We start from the raw sequence: 22,087 nt of genomic DNA on the forward strand, positions 1-22,087 counted from the left end.
TGGGAGGAAAATAACATCCTTATTGTGTTGAGTCCTCGAATTCATGAGCGCTATTTACTTAGATCTTTGATTTCTTTCATCAGCATTTTGTAATTTTTAGCATACAAGTCCTGTATCTGTTTTTTCAGCTTTATACCTAAGTATTTCATTTTTTTTTTTTTTGAGTGACAAGTTGCCTTGTATTTTTATTTCAGTTTCCCTATGTTTGTTGCTGGCATACAGAAATAGAATTCATTTTCTTACGTGGATCTTGTATCTTATGAGCGTGTTGAACTCAACTCACTTCTTAGTTCTAGGAGTTTCCTTGTGGATTTCTTGAGAGTTCTAAGTAAACCATCATGTCATCTACAAATACAGGTGGTTTTTTAAGTTTCCCTTTTTTTTTTTTTTTTTTTTTAATCCATCTGTTCTTCATTTCCTTTTCTTACTTTACTGTGCTTGTTAGAAAACTGGTACTGTATCAAAAGCGGTGAGAGCTGAGGTCCCTGCCTTGCTCCTGATCTTAAGGGGAAAGAACCAGCTCTGGCTTTCACCATTAAGCATGACTTTAGTTGTAGGTTTTTGCAACTATTTTTTTTTTAATCAAGTAAAGGAAGTTCCTTTCTATTCCTACTCTACTGACACTTTGTGTCATAAATGAAGGTTGAATTTTTTAACTGCTTTTTCTGCATCAACTGATAGGATCATGTGATTTTTCTCCTGTTAATATGGGAGATTACGCTGAATGATACCTCAGATGGTGAAACAACCTTGTGTTCCTGGAGTCCAGGCATCTTGGTCATGGTATATAATTCTTTCTTTCTATATGTGTATCTGGATTCTATTTGCTAATATTTTGTTAAGGATTTTTATGTACATATATTTATAAGTGATGTTGGTCTGTAGCTTCCTTTCCTTTTTTTTTGTTTTGTTTTGTTTTGTTTATTTTTTAACTATCTTTGCCTTGTTTGGGTATCAGGATAATACTGGCTTCACAAAATGAATTGGAAAGTGTTCTTTCCTTTTCTATTGTAGAGTTGGTAATTCATTAATTGTTTCATAGGAACCTCTAGTAAAACCATCTGGGCACTGTGCACATTTATAGTCATAAATTGAGTTGATCCTCATAACAGCTTTGCAAAGAAGGCATTTTAAAAATATGGAACTTATGGGTTGGGGTTGTGGCTCAGTGTTAGAAAGCTTGCCTAGCACGTGTGAGGCACTTGGTTCAATCCTTGGCACCACATAAAAATAAATAAAAAGTATTATGTTCATCTATAACTAAAAATATTTTTTTAAAATATGGAACTTAAGAATCAGAGAAATTAAGTGCCTTGCCCAAGATCTAAAAGTCTTCTTATCCCAAGTTCAGTGTCATTTCCAGGATACCACAGTTCTGGGTTTGTCTAGGCAGACTTTTCAGGCATTTGGAATATCTTTGGGAAACAAGGAAAGAGAATCCCTGCATGTTTTCCGGTCACTTTTGTTTAGCTGAGTGCCAGTTCTTTCTTCCTTGACATTCCATTCAAGGTAGAGAACAACAAGACAACTAGCAAACAGCAGAGTTTAAACCTAGGACTATTAGTAAAATTTTATAAAGACACAGTTTAAAATATGGACGCTTGTGTAGCATGACTGTGATGTGTCCAGCTGGAAAGCCCAGAGGCAAAACAAGACAAAAATATCTGGACAGAGGAGTAAATCCTGCTTTCTGTGGTCCCTAAGCATTTTCTGGGAAGTTCCCATGGGTCATCTCCCTCATCTACCCACATCAAAATTTCCACCTTGGAATGACTGTCTCTTCGTGTGTGTGAGTACGGTGCTGGGGATTGAACCTTGGTCTGCTGGGCAAGTGCTCTGCCACAGAGCTACACGCCCCCATGCTTTTTTTGTCTGAGATGAGACATCATCAAGTTGCCCAGGATGGCCTCCATCTTGTGATCCTCCTGACTCAGACTCCCAAATCCCTGGGATCACCAGCATGTGCCACCATGCTTTGTATTTTTATCTCTTTTAAAATAGATCTTTGACACCCTAGGCAGTTTTTGCCACTTTCACTATGCCTTCTGTCAATTTTTCTTTCAACTCAAAGCATGTCACATCCCTGTTTGATATCCTTCAATGATTCCCTGTTGTCCTTAGAGGGCAACTACATGGTTGGTGTCTATGTATGTTTACGGTTCTCAAACTTTCCAGAATAGGAGAATCACCTGGAAAAACGACTTAAAAATGCAGAATGTTAAGTCCTAACCTCAGATTCTGGTTCAGCACCTCTGGTCTTAGGACCTCAAATCTGCCTTTCAGTGTCTGACTCCCAGGTGGTTCCCATGCAAAGAGTGCACAATATATATATTGATGGAAAGTCGACCCTGGGGTAAAGTTCACACCCCTTGACCTGGTTTTCGGGGTCCTCAGCAGTTTGAATCCAACTTCCTTAGCCCACAGCACCCTTCCCTTGCCCTCACTCCCTGCCCCCACTACTACAGGGCCAGCCACAGCCCAACCACAGTGCTGAGACTACACCTGCTGGGGAGGCCTGCTTTTCGCTGTACAATTTCAGCACGTCAGCTGGAATTCCTCACTCTGCTTAGAAAGCCAGCCTTCACTTTGTCTATCGAAGCTCTATCTTTCTTCAAGGTCAAATTAAAAGTAAACTTTTTCCAAGAAGTCTTTCTCAACGCCCCCACAGGAAAAATGAATTTTTCCTATTCCTTTTCTCCTTCCTCTTGGCATCTCAACTCTGGCACACAGGGGTTCAAACCATAGCTTTGCCACCCGCTAATAGGTCATCACTAGCTTTTTATTTAAATGTTTGATTACTAGACTAGAACACACTAGAGAATAGCAATCTGTAGTACTCTAATGAGGGTCTTGTAATATGCTCTAGTTAAATATACATTTGTGTCATGATTTAAATGCATCTCAGACTGTAGGTTGTAGTAAGATAAGAACATTGAAAGCCACTGCTGTAGCACTCACCCCAATTCAAGCCTCATTAGAACCATCAGTATGCCTTTCTATTTTCCCATTATGTGAACCTTTGAAGAATAATAAAGTAAGTCCTCTTTACCCTCACATCTCTGTAGCATCTGTTTTTATGCTCAATAAACATTTACTAAATTGAATTGCACTGCATGATCACAATGACTCTTCTGGGTTTAACTATTTTAGATCAGGGTTACAGGTTGGGCTCATTCCAACAGTTCAATGGCCTCTTTCGAAGGAAGCGAATGTTGAATCTTTGCCAGGAGAAGGGGCTCTTTGTCATGGCCAGGAGAAAAGGCAGCTTGTAAGGCAACCCATTGGTGTGATGGATTTCCTTGGAAATTCTGGAGTGTGGTCTGAGGAATGGAGTGGGCAGCTCTCTGAACCAAGGTGACTCAGCAGAAGGACACCTGAGAGAAGCAAGAATAGGGACAGGCAGCTTCATAAGCATTCTGGGTGTGAGCATTTACTGAGCATCCACTGCTCAATAAATAAGTCGCTCTGCTAAGTGCTTAAGAGTCAAAGAAGTCTTTAGCATGGGTGACAAACTGGACCATGCTTGGACCACAGTTGTGTTTTCTTAAACCCTCACAGTGGCTCAAAAGGTAGTATCACTGACCTCCATGCAGCTGAACGCAAATCATTTCATGCTCAGCTTGCTTCTCACTCCTGTGTTCACTGCACATGTCCTTGGGCCTGATTTGGGGACCTCTTACCTACAGTAAAGAAGAGCCCTATCTTTAAGAAACTCAAGAGAAATTAGGACAAAATCAGAGACAATTTCCAGCCCCTCCTACTGAGTGCATAGGAAGTAGTAGGGCAGAAAGTCCAGAGGAGGGGGACATGGGACAGAGCAGGCAGGCTGGAGTGGAGTTGAGCAGGGCTTCTAATGAAGTGCTTGGGTGAGGGAAGAGTAAGGAGAGGGGACTTTTTGGAGGGAAGGTGAGTAAGAAAGGCCTGGCTGATTGCAGAAGAGGGCCTGAGACACCAAGAGGGCCTGACACAGTCAGATGTACGTGACTGTGAGGAAGACTGGGATGTGAAGAGCCGAGAGAAGGGAAGCTGGGCTGCGGAATTCATTCAAATATCAGAAGAGTTTTATTACAAGGCCTTGAACTTGGCCTCAGCATACGACTTGGAAACAAGTGAAATAAGATTGCTCATTTAAAAAGCAACTGTGATACTACTTTTAGAATGGCTAAAATCCACAAACCCAACAATATGAAATGTTGGTGAGGACGTGGAGCAACAGGAACTCTCCTTCACTGCTGGTGGGAATGCAAAATGGTAGAGTTTGCCAGTTTCTTACAAAGCTAAACATACCCTTAACCATATGATCCAGGATCATATTCTAGATGTTTACCCAACTGAATTGAAAGCTTACATCTACGTGAACACCTGCACCTGAATGTTATGTCAGCTTTATTTATAATCACCCCAAACTGGAAGCAACTAATATGTCTTTTGGCAAATTGATGGGTAAACAAACTGAGGTGTATCTAGATAATAAAATCTTATTTGGTGATAAAAAGAAATGATTGGTTAAGGCCTACAGAGATATGGAAGAACTTTAAATGCATATTGCTTAGTGGGAAAAAAAAAATGGCGGTCTAAAGAGGCTATGCATGATTCCAATGACATGGCATTTTGGAAAGGAAAATCTCTAGAAAGATGAAAAAGATCTGTGGTTTCTAGGGGTTGAGGTGAGCAGGAGGGAGGGATAGATGGAGCACAGCAGATTTAGGGCAATGATATTCTGTATGATGCTATAATGGTGGGTCTATATAGAGCTCTAGCACAGGTGAATTAGTGTGAACCAAGAGTAATAGTTAACAATAATAGGTAAGTATTGAATGGGGGACACTGTTAGGTGGGGAGGTCAAAGGAGGAGGGCTGAGTATATGGAATTCTATGTACAATCTGCTCAAATATTTTGTAAATCTAAAACTGTGCTCAAAATAGTCTCATTTTTTTTTTAATCAAAGAGATTTCACATTGAAAGAGTAAAAAGAAGCAAATGTGGTGAGAATTATTTTTAAGCATTGAGAGAGCCAGTTGGGCAATTCTGGAAAATGCTTATAAAGTGCTCAGCCAGAGTCCACTGGCCAGGCCCTCTTTCACCTCCACAGTCCCTCACTATGAGATCCACGCCCTTTCTCCAGGGATGCAAGCTCAGGCCCTGTTGGGATTTGTACAAGGAGCCCCCTTGGAATAACAACATGGCTAGACTTTCAGCTCCTTCCTAGTTTGCTGTGCTTTGTCGTGAAAATACAATTGAGCTTGTCTGATAAATTTGGATGAGCATTATCACATTCCTTCCAAGGGAAAAATAGACTTTGCTCTGGCCAAACTGTTTTCTCAACCAAGGGCAAAGATGGTGAACTTGCAATTCTTCATAATTATGTCTGAGGCCCTTTAAATTTGTTTTGGTGGTTTTTCTCCTCTGAGTAACTAGATGAAGCAATCAGCACATCTTTCATATCATAAGGAGGCTTTATTTATTTATTTATTTTTTTTCCTTCTCTTTCTTGTTAAACTACTGCTCCTCATTGGAATTTCTGCAAGTGACAACAGAAGTGAATTCCAACCAGTCGCTCTAATGGCTCTTAATGAGGTGTTTGTTTTAAAGCGTCATCGGGCCCTGCGGACAGAGAACCTTTAAGACTGGATTAATCCCCTCGAGTTCTAAATCCTCTCGCTCCAGGGGCTTCCATAACCTTTTGAATTACCAACATTTGCTTTGAAAGTTGACACTTCCTATTTAAATGGCAAGAAATAAGCCTTAGCAGTAGAGAGCTGAACATATTGATTTCAATTATCACCTTTAATCCACACCTTTCCTCTTTGTCATGTGCGATTTTCTTCTCTTAATTAGAGAGAGCCAGGGATTATCTGCACAAGACTGGAAGGTTTATCGTGATTGGTGGGATCGTCTCTCCGGTCCACGACTCCTATGGAAAACAGGTGGGTCCCTTCCTCTGCCCTCTGCTCCTTCACCCTCCCCCTCACCTGATGCTCCTCTGGATAAAACTGCCCCATTGTCCTCGTGGCTAAAATTCTTGGAAATGCAAAATACAAGAGAGTTCAGGAGCCCTGCTTCCAGTCTCAGGACGTCAGTAAGACCTGAATGACTGGGTGTTGGGGCAGCAGCTGGGAGCAACTGCTGCCAGAGACAGGCCGCCACACACAGCGCCATGCCCAGACAGCTCATCAGAAGAGGAGTGGGCACGCCCGCTTCTTGTGCCTTGGCCTCAATGCCAGATTGGCGCCTGGTTATGGGTTGAGCAGCACTGGGCAAGTCCTTGCTGGGATTTTAGGAGAAAACAGCCTGTGCCTTTAAAAATCTGATTTAAAATTCTCTTGCCGGCCCTGACCTCCCTTCCAGCCCTTTCCTTGGTCATTCCCCTTTCTCCCACAGACACACGTGGTAGGCTCTGGGGACGTCACCTGTGCTGCCTGACTGTGCCATAAGACCAGGCACCATTTGCTGAGTTGGGTGTCCCCGCTGTGCAGGGCACGCACCAGCTGCTTCATAAGCTGAGGCTTATCAGCCCCGTGGGACTGGTACCCTGCGCGCATCCATCTTCCTCTTTCCTTCCCCTCCGCCACTCCATGGCTGTCTGTGTGGCAGATGGACAAATAAAGGGGTCACAGCTCTCGTTCCCTCTCACCACCAAACACAGGCTGCACTTCTGTCACGGCTGGCTTGGGCTGCCGTTCCGGGGGTGTTGTGGGGAACAGAGGGGCCTCCAGTGACTGCTCTGTTGCTTCCCAGGGTCTCGTGTCCAGTCGACACCGCCTCATCATGTGTCAGCTGGCCGTCCAGAACTCCGACTGGATCAGGTAGGGCTGGCCTGACGATGCCAGACGCAGGTCCTGAGCTGGCTGGGGGTGGGGCTGGGAAACAGGAAGAGCCCACAGTACTTTGGACCCCAGGAGGGCAGGGCAGTGGAGGGAGAGCGCTCAGCCATGGGCAGGAAATGGGTAGGTAGACCTCCAGGGGTGGCCCAGCTGATAACTTGATTTTTGCCCTCAGCTATTGAGCTTATGGAACTACAGAGGGAACTTTAAGTATTTCATCTGCTTTGGCACCTCGGGGTGCTGGTGAGAGTCTTAAGAGCTTGCATAGCATCCTTGGGTTTTGGGTGAGGCCTGGCCAGAAAAACCCCAACGCCTCCCACTCTCATTCCTCCCAACTTCCACTAACTCTCACTTCCCTTCAGGGAATGTTCCCTGGCCTTGGCACTTGCCCATTCCCACACTCTCTCCCCTTGGGTCCCACACTAACTCCCAGACAGAGGTGTGGGACCTGGAAGCCCTGCCTCGTACGGTGTTGAGACCAAGTCACACCCAGAGAGGGCCTTTCTGCGCATCCCTTTTCCCAGTCCAATGTGCCACTAAGATGGCAGTGTTCCCCTGACCCCAGCTGCCGAGCTTGCAGCATAATTAAAGCAAGCTTCCAATAATTATGCTAATTACTCTCCCCTAAGTTCCTACCGTTATAATTTGCATGAGACGATGATGTTTTTAAAAAATCACAGCACACCATTTGTGCTATAATTTCCCCTATGGAAAAATAAGCAGCACCTCAAGGTTTCCATGAAAGGAGGAAAGTGATGGGACTCTGAGCTCAGAGTGAGGGAGGCAGAGTCAGCCCAGGAGGGACCGTGGGCTGGCGGGAAGGCGGGCAGTGGAGGGAAGCGGGGATGATGATTAAAGGTGGTCCTTGCCACTGGAGCGTGGTGACTTGTGTGAGAAGCATGTGCCCTTTATTGACGTTCTCACCCCCCTCAAGACACAGATAGGTAGAGAGACAGCTGCTTTTTCTCAGATGGGACACAGGCCAGGGGAAGTCAAAGGGCTCAAGTAACAGTCCATCTGTGATGGAGTCAGGATTAGAAATGAGCTTCTCCAGATCTCCCAGGGAAATTGGGGCCCATAGGGAAAACATTAGGCAGGAGGCTGTTCCTGTTTGGATATGCTTAGAAGATTCTGGAATAATTTCTTCATGCATTCAGTAAATATTTACTGGGTGCCTACCAGCTGCCTTACGCTGTTCCGGGCACTGGTTAAATCAGAATTGAGATCACCAGGGAGCCTGAGAGTATGCTCCAGAGATGGGAGCTGGCGGCTGCTGGCCCAGGGAGCCTGTGTAGTCAGCTCAAGTGTCTGGACATCTCTGGCACCTTATGCAACCGGGACAGGGATGGGGACCGGGGATCTGGGAGGGACAGGCTCTGGGCAAAACCCTTTCATAGCCTTCAGTTTGTGAGATCTGGTCTCTGGAAACCCGGAGTGTGTGCACAGTGAGGGGTGGACAGGGAACGCTCAGCTGCTAAGAAAATGTTTGAGAAATATCCCAGTTTAGCAGCTCATTAAGTTGGCAATTAGGCCCAAGAGCCACGTCAATCTGCTTACTTTACAAGTCAGTGTGCAGGAGGGGTGACTCTGGGCCTCAGCCCGCTGGCCCGACTGCCGTGCCTCATCCCAGGCCCAAGAGTGCACAGGGAGGCAGACCCGGCCGATCTTCAGGGCCTGCTGCCTGGCAAGGGAAACCAGAGCCCCGCTTGATCCTTGTCACGGTCTTGTAGGATCCAGAGGAGAATTTCCTTTTGTAAATAGGAACAAGAGCAGACACTCCACTAAGCATTATATATACACGATTTACTGAACCCTTCTAGCAAAACCATAAGATAGTTACTACTGTTATTCCCATTTTACAGATGGGAAAGTGAGGCACTGAGAGATTACCTAACTTTCTCAAAGCTACCCAGTCGGAAGAGGCAGAGGCTGGGGATTTAACCAGGCAGACTGGCTCCACCATCTTTTCTCACAAGCTTATACCAGACTCCACTCATTTTATGGAAGAGGATTCTGAGGTTCAGTTTCACACCCAGGTTTGATCTGAGTAGAGATCTAAGTGCTTGGTATGACCAGTTCTGCTAAGGCCCTGAGCTGTGGTGAGCCCCTGAGCGGTGGCCTTTGAGAGGACAGAGTGTGGAGATGGAAACCTCTCTCAATGTGTTAGGGTGGACCCCTGGGAGTGCTACCAGGACACCTGGCAGACGACATGCAGTGTGTTGGAACACCATCGGGACCTCATGAAGGTGAGCCGGGCCCCAGCGAAGGGATGGGTGGACCACCGGGGAACAGGAGAAGGGTTGTGTCCCCAGCAGCCAGGCCGGGCAGGGAGCAGGGACTGCTGCCTACTGGCTGAAGATGGCTTCTCCTTCTCCGCCAGCTGTGAGAGGGGCCAGTCTGTGAGTGGCAGGAAGGGAAGTGGTGAATGCGGAAGGAACCCGGAGCAGCCCTGGGGTGCTCCCTGCCTCCTGCCCTCTAACTCAGCCTCCCGTTTGGATGTGATATGATATCGTTGCTGCTGGATGTGACTTGGGCATCTTTTAACAGCTGGAAGCAAGTTCAAGGTGCAATTAAGGAGACCACAGCTGCAGAGCTACAGAAAGTGAGGAGAGGAGGCGGCTGGGCCAAGAAAGGCAGAGGAGAGGTGCTGGAGCTGGGTACAAGCAGCCAGGCCCTCTGCCCAGCAGTTAGGACCCGTGGTCCCCTTACTCCAGGGTAGGCTGCTGCAGCTGGGCACTACACACCTGCTGGCCATTGTGCTCTCAGTCCCATCTTTGCTCCTCACAAGAGCCTCATGCCAGATGGTTTCTGGTCCCTGTTTGATTACCTGGTAAGAGGAAGCCCAGGTACTTCAGGACACATAGTGAGTGCCCAGTGAGCCCGCATGGATGACAACTCCCATGTTCCTGATTGGAGCCCAGGGCCTGCGTCTGGGGCCTGTGTCTGGGCTGCGGACTCGAGGGCTGGCTGCCAGGTTAGAATGGGCTGTACACAGCCAGCGGCAACGACAGTGTGCACAGAAAGCACCCGTCCCAGATCAATACCAACCCATCGATCCCACAGTGACAAGAAGAAAGGGGCACCATCAGAGGCAGAAACTGACGGACCAAGACTACAAACTATAAATCGTGCTCTCTCCCTTGACTCTCAAGTAAAGACCTCCCAGGCCCCAACCAACATTAGCAGGTCCTTGTTCCAGTCTAGAGAGAGCCTCCATCCCCTCTGCCACTGCTCTTGTCACTGTCTTCTGCTTGAGGAGCACCCCCTGACTACCTTACTCCACTGGCCATAGTGCTGAACTGCCTTTTGCTAGACATGAAGCTGTAAGGCTCCAGACTATCCTGGGGAAGTAACAGCAAGAGAATTAGGGAGGCCCACCTGGCCAAGCTCCCCCGATGGAACTGAGTAGAACTGATCTCCCTTCTGTCCACTTTTGGCACCCTTCACACACATCCCAACTCTTTCCTGACCTCCTTGAAAGGTTTCTGACACCGAGTTGCTCTGATGTGCTCCTCTGTGCTGGTCTCAACAATTAAAGTTACCCCGTCTTACTGCGTAAGGATGAGTTAGTCAGGGTAGGCTAAGATATGCTGAGGTGACAAACATCCCTACAATCTCAGTGACGTCACACAAGTTTGTTTCTTTTATTTTTTAAATTAAAAAAAAAAGTTGTAGATGGACACAATACATTTATTTTGTTTATTTAGTTTTTTTTTCCCCCCATGGGATGCTGAGAGTTGAACCTATTGCCTCACATGTGCTAGACAAGTGCTCTACCACTGAGCCACAACCTCAGCCCACAAGTTTATTTCTCACACTACATATCAGCCTAGAGGGGTGGTTACCTGGAGATCCGTGCTTCTTCTAGTCACAGATGCCTCAGGATCCATGATAGAAGGGAGGACTTGGGGAGCCCGCAGGCATTCCTGAGCGCTGATCATATTATGGCCACTAAGACTGGCTACTGTTTTATTGTCCAAATGACTGGGCTTCCTGGAAACTCCCTCTTTTACTCTTGCCCAAAGCATGAGTCTGGACCCAAAAAGCTCAGCCAGAAGCCCCAGCTGTTGTAGTGATGGGCAGAAGCTGGCTGACAATATAGGTCACAGATGGCCCCCTGCCTTGGAGCAGAAGCTTGGAGCTGCTTCCCAATAATCCTGAGCCTTCCCAGGCCTGGTGTGAGGCCAGTGCTCCTGGCATGGAGAATAGATGTGCCAGAGAGACAGGCACTCAGGGCTGTTTGGGGAGGACTCTGAGCCATGGGGAGTTGACAAGGGCAAGGGTGGGACATGCAGTCAGCCATTTTCTTCTCTGGGACAGAACAATTCAATGGGATTCCTCCAGCAAGAGGGAGAAATTCCTTAGTCACTAGACCAGTCATTTAATGAAAACTGAGCCACTCTCTTTCCTGGTGGTAAAATAATAACAAATGGAGGCAGACACCCCTTCTACTCTGTCAGTACAGCTGGCAGAGAACCCACCCAGCAGACTGAGAAGATCTGAGTACACAGCCCCAGCTGGCTCCCAGATGTGGCTGCATGCTGCTGCGACCTTTACCTATTGGAAACATTACAAGAGTGACAGGTCACCCCACAAGACTCAGGTTGCCTTTCTAGATTCCAGAAGGACTCGGGTGCTCTTCTGCCTGCAGGATGGCTGTGGAGGAGGTGCTCAGAGGGTCACCCCAGCCCTGGAACTTGGGGATCCTTCAGCATTGCAGGACATTGGTCCAGAAAGGGTGATGGGTGGGGGTGGGTGGTGGCCACCATCACACCCCAGATACTGCGTTCAGGGGAGGGATCCTGAGTAAGCGGAGGTCCTTGTGAGGCTAAGGGACTGAATCCTGGTCCTTTGTTTCTGCTGCACCATAGCCGGGCTCCCACTCACCCTGGGCGAGGGGGTTGCTGCTGGGTCAGCTGTGAAGAATGCTATGTGATCAGCTCTACGTTTTCTGGGCACTGGAGAGAGCAGCAGGCTTGATAACACAGGATAATGAAGAATACACATCGAATTTCCGCTTGGCTCTGGAATGTGTATTCGCACTGGCAAACAGGCCAGAGAGGGCTCAGAACCCACCCACTCGCTTCCTGCAACACAAACACATCCCACTCGCCTGGCGCTGCTCTCTTGCTTGGCTGCGTTATTGACATCTCTGGTCTGGAGAGGCTGCAGGTGGCGACAGTACCTCGTGTTTGCATGACCTTTCCCAAGCTTATGGAGCCCTTTTTCAGACGTGATCTCATCTGAGCCCCGTGAAGCAGGCAGGGAGGGCCAATATTCCCAAGACCCAGAGGGTTGCCCCATCCGCTGACGCTCACAAAGTTCCTGCCATCTGTCAAGCCTTCCTTAGGCACAATGCATGTGCTCAGTAATCCTTCCACAGTAGAAAAGGCAGGTAAAGTGTTAGACTTGAGCTGAGGCTTGGGAGAGAGGAGGTAACTGTCCAAAGTCATATAGCTAGAAGGAGGCAGAGCCCAAATTTGAATCCATGTTGGTGTAGTGACACATCCCATCCTTGTCCCTTTGAGCGCCCCTGTCACCTGACAGCTTATTGACCACATGGTGTGGTTTAATCTAGAACTGACGCCCTGAACTCCCCCTCAGCTCTGCTTACTGTGATGGACAAGCTGATGACTATTTGAAGATAACTGGAAAATGCTTTTCAAAGTCACTTAGCTAATGTCACAGACTCAGCACTTCTTCTTCTCCCTAGAGGGTGACCGGTTGCATCCTCTCCAATGTCAACACACCTTCTATGACACCTGTGATTGGACAACCACAACATGAGACCCCCCAGCCCATTTACCAGAACAACAACAACGTGCCCGCCAAGCCCACCGCAGGTAGGAAGACCTTGGTACAATTGGTTTCCATCTTCGGAATCACTGAGAGGGCTTGCTAAAGCACTGAAGGCTGGGCTCGCCCAGAATTTGATTGAGTAGGTTTGGGAGATGGAGAGGGAGGAGGATTTGTATTTTTAATAAGGTAACGCTGATGCTACTGGCCCAGGAACAACTGTACTTTCAGTACTGTTAATAAAGAGCATCACCATTACAGGGGGGGGGGGGGATGATGGTGTGCATTCTTGTATATTTAAATATAATTACATTAACTATAAATTACAAAAGGGAGCATTTTTCTCTGTCTCTTCCGGGAAGGTTGAGGGTCTTGCACAAGGTCACACAATGCAGAAGTAGCAGGGACAGGATCCACACCCAGTCACTTTAAGTTACTTCATTAGAGAACAAAGGTCACCAGCACTTACCCAACACCGAGTACTGTGAGCCTGAGGGGTGCTGAGCTTTCTGCGTGTTCTCATTTACTGCAGTAATTCTGCAGTGTGGTGCTATGTTCCATTTACTAACAGAAAACAGAGATTCACAGCCCAGGTTGCTGATTGCCTAAGGTCACACAACTCAAGGTAGGAGGCTGGAGTTCATAGTAGGTACTGTCAGGCTCCAAGGTACTCAAATTATTCTTTCAAGCAATTCCGAGAGGCAGATGCTTTTCAAGCTCTCATATTGTTGGCTTATTATAGACGGGGTGATTTGCTAAGAAGAGTCAGAATCTCAGTTTGCATACAGCTACATGTGGGGGCTCAGAAAAACTTTCTGGACTGAAGCCCAGAGAGATAATTGAATACCGATCCCACTCAACCTGATAAGATTTGGGTGTTACTTACTGTCCAGTGGGCAGAGCCTGTCCTGAGGACAGACATGAGACAAACCAGCCAGGAAATGCTCGTGATATAAACATGAGAAAAGCCAACAGCGTAGGTACCCTTCAAATGTAGAATCTGTTCGACTTACGTAGACATGCTGGCAGAATACGCTTTTTAAAAATGGAGGAAAACCATCACTACACCAATATGGTAGTAGTGATCACCTGTTGAGGTGGGATTAGGGGTGCTTTTTGATTTCCTCTTCTAAATTTTTCACATTTTCGATAATGTAATGACCATGACTAGAAAATATATTCCAGTCTATGGCTCACCCTGCTTAGGCCTTGGACTGTGAACGAGAAGAAGGGACTTTTGTTGTGATCTTTCTGTTCTTTCTCTCCACCCTCCTCCTGCCTTCTGCTCCCCAGCCCTACCCCCTCCAATGCACCCCACCCTGTTTACAGTGGGCCCCAAGTGTAAGTTGTGAGTGGTTCTCTCCCTCTGTCCCTGTCTGTCTTGCTCTCTCCCATAGCCAAGATCTTGGGGAAGGTGGGAGAAAGCCTCAGCCGGATCTGCTGTGTCCGCCCACCGGTGGAACGCTTCACCTTCGTAGGTAAGGAGGCCACGGTCTTTTACAGTCTTGTTTTCTTCTTCCTCCCCTCCCTTCAGTCATCAGCAAATACCTGCACGCTCCTGTGTTATGATCTGAATGTCTGGGCCCCTCTAAAACTGATACATTGAAATTCTAACCCCCAAGATGATCGTGTGAGGAGAGATCGTGTGCATGTGTGTGTATGTGTGTGTATGTGTGTGTGTGTGCATGTGTGTGTGTATGTGTGTATGTGTATGTGAGGAGAGATCATGTGCATGTGTGTGTATGTGTGTGTATGTGTGTGTGCATGTGTGTATGTGTATGTGGTGCGTGTGTGTATGTGTATGTGTGTATGTGTGTATGTGTATGTGTGTATATATGTGTATATATGTGTGCGTGTGCATGTGTGTGTGTGCATGTGTGTGTATGTGTGTGCATGTGTGTGTATGTGTATATGTGGTGCATGTGTGTGTATGTGTGTATGTGGTGCGCGTGTGTGTGCATGTGTGTGTATGTGCATGTGTGTGTGTGTGTGCATGTGTGTGTCTTTGAAAGGCGATTGGGTCACAAATGGAGCCCTCACGCCTGAGATTTCTGCCCTTACTAAGAGGCTGCACTGTGAGGACGCCGTGGGAAGGTTCATGAGCCAGGAAACAGGCCCTCACCAGACTCCCAGTCTGACAGCACCTTGATCTTGAGCTCCCCAGCCGCCAGAACTGTCAGCAATACATTTCTCTTGTCTGAAGCCACCCAGTCTTTGGCATTTTGTCACAGCAGCCTGAATAGACCAAGACAACTTGTTGTGGGGTGACCATTTACACAGCAGTGGTTGAAAGAGGTGAGCAGGGCTATTCCAGGCTCAGTGCTGAATGGTGACTGATCCCAACGGGCAGGCCCCCCGGTCTGGGGCTGCCTGGGAGGCCGTTCATGGCCATTGCTCTCCTCTAGGCTGAGCGCATTCCTTATCCCACACCCCACAGAAAGTGTCTATACCCTAGAGGGTTCGGGTGGGATCCAGAAGCTGTCCACAGGTCAGAATCAGCCCCAGCTCTGGCAGCGCCTGTCCTGCCAAGAGGCACGTGCTTTGTTCTTCATCCCTGTCTGTTGCCTGTTCTCCAAAGACTCGGTATGGAGGAGAATATCAGAGTCCCTGGGGCTCTTTTCTCTGCAAACCCCAAATTTAACTGCAGAAGACCTGAAGCCCCCGGCCTCGTTCCCTTTATTCTTTGGGGCTGACTTCCACCCTTGCTGAGGTGTCCAGTTTCAGGCACGATGAAAAAGAACTAAGGTACGTCCAGGAGCGAGGAGGCAGGGGGTTTGTGTGTGCCTGCATTGCACATCTGAGAGCAACCAGAGGTTCTGCTTCCACCTCTCCTGACTGCTGTCACTGCACTCTGCCACAGAAAAATGTCACCGTCCCCAAGTTTCCTGGTTCTTTAAACCAAGTAACCCTCAAGGAGAGAGGGCCACCTCCTGTGACTCCCAAAACTGTCCCCCTGAGTTTTGAGGCTATTGTTCTTAGGGGAAGCCTCCTTCAGATACGGCATGTGTGTGTGTGTGTGTGTGTGTGGTGTACGTGTGTGCATGTGTGTGTATGTATATGTGTGTGCATGTGTGTATGTGTGGATACGTGTGTGCACGTGTGTATGTGTATGCATGTGCATGTGTGTATGTATATATGTGTGCATGTGTGTATGTGCGTGTGTGCATGTATGTGCGTGTGCATGTGTGTGTGTGTGCACATGCACACTCACCCTCTCATCATTGGTTCCCCATGAGGTGGTCTAATTCTGAAAATTCCAGAAATGTGAAGTCTTGCTCTGGGAATGGGAGGGGTGCCCCCTGTCCCTCCCTGTCCACATTGCGCTGGCCTGTGCTCCATTCGCTCTCCTCAGATGCCTGTGCCAGGAGGCACGGACCCCCACCCTCCCATCCCAGAGGCTCCTCTCCACTCCGGGCGCCCCCTGATGTTTCTGTGCCCCTTTCCCCTAGATGAGAATGCCAATCTGGGCACGGTGATGCGGTACGAGGAGATCGGTGAGTGGGGCTGCGGGCACGGGTGGCACCATGGGGGGGACAAAGTGTTTGCAGCAGGTCTGTTCCCAGAAGGGAGCTCTTCCGGCTGGGAGTGCTCTGCCTTAGCTCCCTTAGCAGCTCCTGCCCAGTTCCCAGGAGGCAGGACTGGATCCCGTGGCCTTTGCCCTCCAGAGCCTCCCCTCCCTCATCTCAGAGGATGGGAGTTGAGCCTCAGCCGCTGCCCGAGGGACCGTCCTCTTGCCACAGACACTGCACACAAGCAGGGCCAGAGTCACCCACCTTCCTTCTCAGAGGTCTTTTTTTTTTTTAAAGAAAAAATTTTTTATTATTTTTTAATTTATCTTTTAATTTTTTACAGACTGCATTTTGATTCATTGTACACAAATGGGGTACATCATTTCATTTCTGTGGTTGTAAATCATGTAGATTCATACCATTCGTGCAACCATACATGTACCAGGGTAGTGATGTCTGTCTCACTCCACCATTTTTCACACCACCCTCCCTCTCATTTCCCTCTACATAATCCAAAGTTCCCCCATTCTTCTCTCACTCCTCACTCCCCAATCCCCATTATATACCATTCTCCACTTATCAGGGAAAACATTTGGTCTTTGGTTTTTTGGGATTGGCTTATTTCACTTAGCATGATATTCTCCAATTCCATCCATTTATTTGCAAATGCCATGATATTATTCTTCTTTATGGCTGAATAGTATTCCATTGTGTATATATACCGGAGTTTCTTTATCCATTCATCTGTTGAAGGGCATCGAGGTTGGTTCTACAATCTAGCTGTAGTGAACTGAGCTGCTATAAACATTGATGTGGCTGTGTTACTGTAGTTTCTGATTTTAAGTCCTTTGGGTATAAACCAAGTTATCAGATGTTTTTAGCACTTGAAGACAGAGAAGGGGTGGGGACAGCGATCACCTCTGCAGCCTGCCTGCAGCCCTGGGCTGAGGCCAAGGTGTCCCGCTGTCTGTGTGAGTGCCCTGGGCCCCACCAGAGCCCAGCCAGAGCTGTCAAGATGAGAAGGACAACCTGCGGAAGTAAGTTGGAAAGTAATTCAGCAAACTGAGAGTGGAGACAGTGGGAGACAGTGAGAGACCAAGTGCCTGAGCTGGGGAAGGGGCAGACAGATGCCAGAGCTGGAGTGGCAGAGGTCTCAGGTGACAGGGAGGGACAGTGACAACAGGGATGCCTGGATCTCTGGGATGAGAGGACACTGGGCGTCCAACACACACGGTCTTAAACGTCTTCCTGCCGCTACTCTGCTCTCCAGGGCCCACGTCAGGGTTCCCGCCGTGACCCTGAAGCCCCGGGATGCACCGGAGATCCTCTGGATCTCCCAAGAGGCCCAGCAGCTGTGCCACTGTTTCCAGGTGCTTCCCTGGGTGTGACCAGAGGTACAGTGATGTGCCTGAGTTGGCTCATATTGGTTTGCTTGAACCACGTGAAAAATTTTAAGGAATTTTGCAAACCAATTATTAAACATAGTCGTTACTAAAAAATTAAGTGATACTAACTTGCAGTTAAATAAATTGTATTACAAAGACAATGAATGCTCCTCACTTCCTAATTATTTTACTGTCCTTTAATATCTTTACTCATCAGCCCATGACTGTCAAGAGGCCACAGGAAGGAGCCCCTGGCCTCCTTGGCTGCTCCTCTAAGCAAGCAGGGGGCTTTGCTCCAGGCCCAGAGCATCCCAAGGCTGAGATGGGAGTGAAGATGCTCCACCGCCTTGCAGCCCCCGGGGCCTGTGCTGGGCCATCCTCCCCTGCAGAGGGTCCCGCGGGTGGACATGAATGCCCTGTGTCCCCCGTGCCCTGCCGCTGCCCTGCGCTTCCACTTACATTAGCTCACTGTAGCCCTGTGAGAGGCAGAGGTCACCAGGCCCAAGTGCTTGCTCTTCTCTCCCCTGGCTGGCCTGCTGAGCCTGTAATCACAGCCTGGGGATGGCTCCCCTAAGGCTCTGGCCATCCGCCTTGGCATCCCCCTGCTCCCTGAGAGAAGGGTCTGCCAGCGTCTGACAGGAAGGGGGTTCTGAGAAAGGAGACCTGTGTCCACTACCCTCAGCTGGATTGCTTTGGGGCACCCTGAGAGCTGGATGGGCCAGAGGGCCAGGCCTTCACATACCTGGGATTCCTGGGCAGGGCGTGTGGAGGGAAAGTTCCCATTCTGGCTCCTGGTCCCAGATCAGGATGAACTGGGGAAGGAGGCGGGGTTCAGCAGAGGGAGAAGGAAGCCACCCTGCCTCCTAACCCCGATGATCTATAAGCCCTGGGACTCATGAGTTCCCCTTTGTGAAATCCCCTTGCACACTCCACAAGGAAAAGCCATCTTCCAGCTCCTTCAGCATCTGTGACCCCATTTCCAAACTCCTAACAGCTGGCTGCCCCAGGCCAGGAGCTCCTGGTCAGGAAACAGGAGGCCACTCCAATAAACTGGGAGAAATCACTGCTGCCCTCCAGTGGTTGCACGTGGGACTTCAAGTCCTGCCAGGGCTGCCTGTAAGTGACCTGCAAGAAAAGTCAAAGACCTCACTCTTCAACTGTTCTGTGCTTTGACTCCTAAAAGTATCACACATTATACTTGGGTGAGAAAGTGAGTCCCTGTCTTTGGAATACAAAGATTAATTTTCATGACTGTGAGCAGGATTTTCACATTGGCACTACTGATGTCTGGGAAAGATAATTCTGTGTTGCAGGGCTCGTCCTATGCATTGTAGGACATTCAGAAGCATCCCAGATCTCTGCACTAGAGGAGAGGAGCACACTCCTCCCCTTCCGAGTCTTGACAACCAAAGATGTTTCCAGAAACTGCCAAGTGTCTCCAGGCAATTGCAAAATTGCCCCCAACCAAGAAGCACTGTAGGGAAAACCAAGACCCAGCACATCCTCTGGACGCAGCCGCCTAACTGAACCTTTAGGCAACCAGAGTCACAGAGCCACTGGTTTCAACAGAAAACCGACCTGGAACTCTGTGTAGCTCCAGGTGGGGCCTGCGGAACAGCAAAATCCCAGGGATGCGCCCATCTGTCTCCTCTCAGTCATACCAGGCCTGGTTCATCTCCAGTAGGGGAGATGGGCCGGCAATTCCATGCGATGACATGGAGAGGGAGGTGCCACCAACAAAGCAAGCATTTCCCCAGGGGCTCCGTGCCGCAAGAGCAGAAGTACCATAGACAGGCACCAAGCAGGTGGGGGACGCTCCCAGGCAGCCTGCGTGGCCCCTGTCCTCAGCTTGTTGTTGGCTCATCCACTCGTCACATCTGAGGGCCTATTGTGTGCCAGTCACCCTGTCAGGCCCAGGAACTGGACTGCAGTACAGAGGGGAAATGCAGGAATATTGAGTAGTTAAGATTCCGGTCCTCAGCGGGGTCCGCAGACTCTGCAGACCCTGGGACAGTGAGATGCCGGCTCGGTCTGTTGTCAGCCAACTAGCCTTCCACCTGACTCAGCACCATCTGGTCACCCTGTTTGCAGCAGTGACAAGTTGGCCCCTGAAGGTCCTGAGCTAGCTGTGGGGTCTAAGGCAGGCAGAGCCCTCAGCAGGCTTCTTGCCCATCTTTCAGCCTCAAGTCCATGGTAGTAGCTGTCTTTGCAGCTGGCGGTAAGCTCATTAGACAAGAGGCCTGATGGCCTTGGCGTTTTATTTTTTTTAATTTTATTTTTATTTTGTTTTATTACTATTTTATTTTATTTTTATACTCAGGATCCAGGGGCACTTAACCACTGAGCCACATCCCCAGCCCTTATTTTGAGACAGGGTCTTGCTAAGTTGCTGAAGCTGGCTTCGAACTTGTGATCCTCCTGCCTCAGCGTCCTGAACCACTGGGATTACGAGTGTGCACCACCTCACCCGGCAAGCCTGACGTCTTGTCAGGAAGGCCTGTTTTGCCTGGGACACACAAGCAGACACCCCTGAGCCACGTCCCGGGCAGAGGGCTTTCCCCCACGGTGTTCCAAGAATCCCTGGATTCTTTTTCCCCCCATGGCTCAGTTTGCTGCCTGTTTAAAATGACAATGGGCCTCACTGGGATAATTCAGAGTGGGCTTAATGAGGGAAGAAAAACAACCGGAAAACAGGAAGCTAGGGTGCTGGGAAGAGCAGGGGAGGGGAGGGGCGGGGCCTCAGCCTGGATCTCTCCAGCCTTTTGCTGAAGACAGTGGCCACACGAAGGGGGCACATCTGATAAACTCAGGCTACACCAATGTCCCTCCACTTCTCCCTGCCATGTTGGCACTTGTGACAGGAGACAAACTCCAAATAGTAAGTGAAGAAAATTCAAATCTCGCCGACCCTTGAGCTTGATAGGAAGCCAGAGAGAGGCCCGTAGGCCTTAGACAAGGCACATTGCAGGCTCAGTCTCTGTTAGGTTTCTTGGGGTGCCCAGCCATTCTAGTTTACCCAGAAAGACCTATGCTCTGGGCAGGTAGGGACAGCTGGCCACCCCCTGTGCTCTGCTCTCCCCATGTGAGTAATTTCCTCAGGGGACAAGGATGGTCTGTAAATGAGCCCCAGCAAGAGGTGAGTGAGGTCTCTGCACTGCTACAGCCTGGCACAGGGTGCTGGGAGGCCTGGGCTGTGCAGCCCCGGGGCAAGTGTGGGACGTCTGTGTTCATCAGGAAGGCTAAGTGGAGAACTTCCCAGGCCTTCTCTTACTCCTCTGCAAACTCTGCTCCCTCCTCAGAGCTTCGGATCTTGCTGCTGTGTGGCAGTGACCTGCTGGAGTCCTTCTGCATCCCAGGGCTCTGGAACGAGGCTGATGTGAGTAGCAAGGTTCTGGGATCCCACCCAGCTGGGATGGGGAGGATGGGGAGGAGATGCTGGCCTCTGGCCTCTGCTCTTCCCTCCTCCAACTGGAAACTCTTGCCTCCCCTGAGCTCCCAAGAGGGCCATCTATACACAGCCCTATGGAAGAAAATCTCACCCACCCCATGCTTTATCTCCTGCGTCCTTACACTCAGGATTGCTCCTGGGAAGCCCCTGGGAAAAGCACTCTGAGTCAGAACACCTCCCTCCCAGTGGTGCTTAGGGAGTGTGTATTGGCGGGTGGGAGGGGGAGGATCAGAACCCTTTGCCCTTTGGAGGTTGTAGTGTGTTTTAGTTTCCTTTGATTCCTTCTGAAGAGGTCGTAAAATGCACCCCTTAGAATACCCTCAATAAGAGAAAAGGGGTCAAGAGGGGAGATGTTGATGGCAAAAGGTCAGTGGGATCCTTCGGCAATTGACATGGAAAGAAGCAGTTAAACTTATCCCACTTAGAAGCTTTCGTGCCAGATCTGGCTCTGATAGTCTTACACCAGCCATCCATAAATCCCTCCCTGCTGGCAGGTACTCCTTCTTGTTCTTTCTTCTTTCTTCTTCCAGTAGCCTAAGCCCACGTAAGCTCCCCACCTCAGCCCCAAGCAAATGGAACTACCAGGGCGGCAATTCCAAACTTAGTGTTTTTCAATGAAAGCACTGTGTAAATCCTCAGTTCCTCTGGGGAGGGAACAGGGAGTCCTCCTTTTGCCCACATATGCCAATCACAGAAATGACGAGCTTTGCAGGGATGAGTTAATTAACGAGATAGCCAAATGTGAGGAGCAGGAGCGCCAAGTCTGAAAGAGTGTCGTGTGTTTACAGGCTAAAGAAACAGGGCAGTGTGAGGCCTGGTGAAATCCTGGCCCTCTGATGTCCGAAGGTCACCCACTGGATACTGGTGCAGGCCCATGTGGAGGGCCAGTGGCTTCCAGTGGCTCGTGCTACCTCAGAAAACAATGTAGGCAACCATTTCCATACGTCTTCCTCTTCCATACCACTTCCTAGACGTCAGAGGTGCCATTTATAGCAAAGCTAATGGGAGGAAGCTGTTTAGCCCGGGATCTCGGAAACTGGTGACAGATGCCAGTAACTAAACAAGGGGAGCTAGAGGGCTCATTCGGGGACTCCCTGGGGTGCGCCCAGGACCTCAGTTGTATT

The 22,087-nt window shown here is 49.0% G+C and overlaps 1 protein-coding gene across 1 annotated transcript in view; it reads left to right on the plus strand.

Moving 5' to 3' along the window:
• The window catches only part of NMNAT2 (nicotinamide nucleotide adenylyltransferase 2), a 169,270-nt gene that overhangs the window by 128,830 nt on the left and 18,353 nt on the right, over positions 1-22,087 (plus strand). Inside the window, exons 2-8 of the mRNA XM_079108037.1 lie at positions 5,840-5,928; positions 6,740-6,807; positions 8,993-9,071; positions 12,539-12,668; positions 14,019-14,099; positions 16,071-16,115; positions 20,815-20,891. Coding sequence (XP_078964163.1) covers positions 5,840-5,928; positions 6,740-6,807; positions 8,993-9,071; positions 12,539-12,668; positions 14,019-14,099; positions 16,071-16,115; positions 20,815-20,891 — 569 coding nt within the window. The remainder of the gene's footprint in view (positions 1-5,839; positions 5,929-6,739; positions 6,808-8,992; positions 9,072-12,538; positions 12,669-14,018; positions 14,100-16,070; positions 16,116-20,814; positions 20,892-22,087) is intronic.

This window comes from Sciurus vulgaris (assembly GCF_902686455.1).
Source record: "Sciurus vulgaris genome assembly, chromosome: 12".
In the NCBI taxonomy this organism is placed as follows: Eukaryota; Metazoa; Chordata; class Mammalia; order Rodentia; family Sciuridae; genus Sciurus; species Sciurus vulgaris.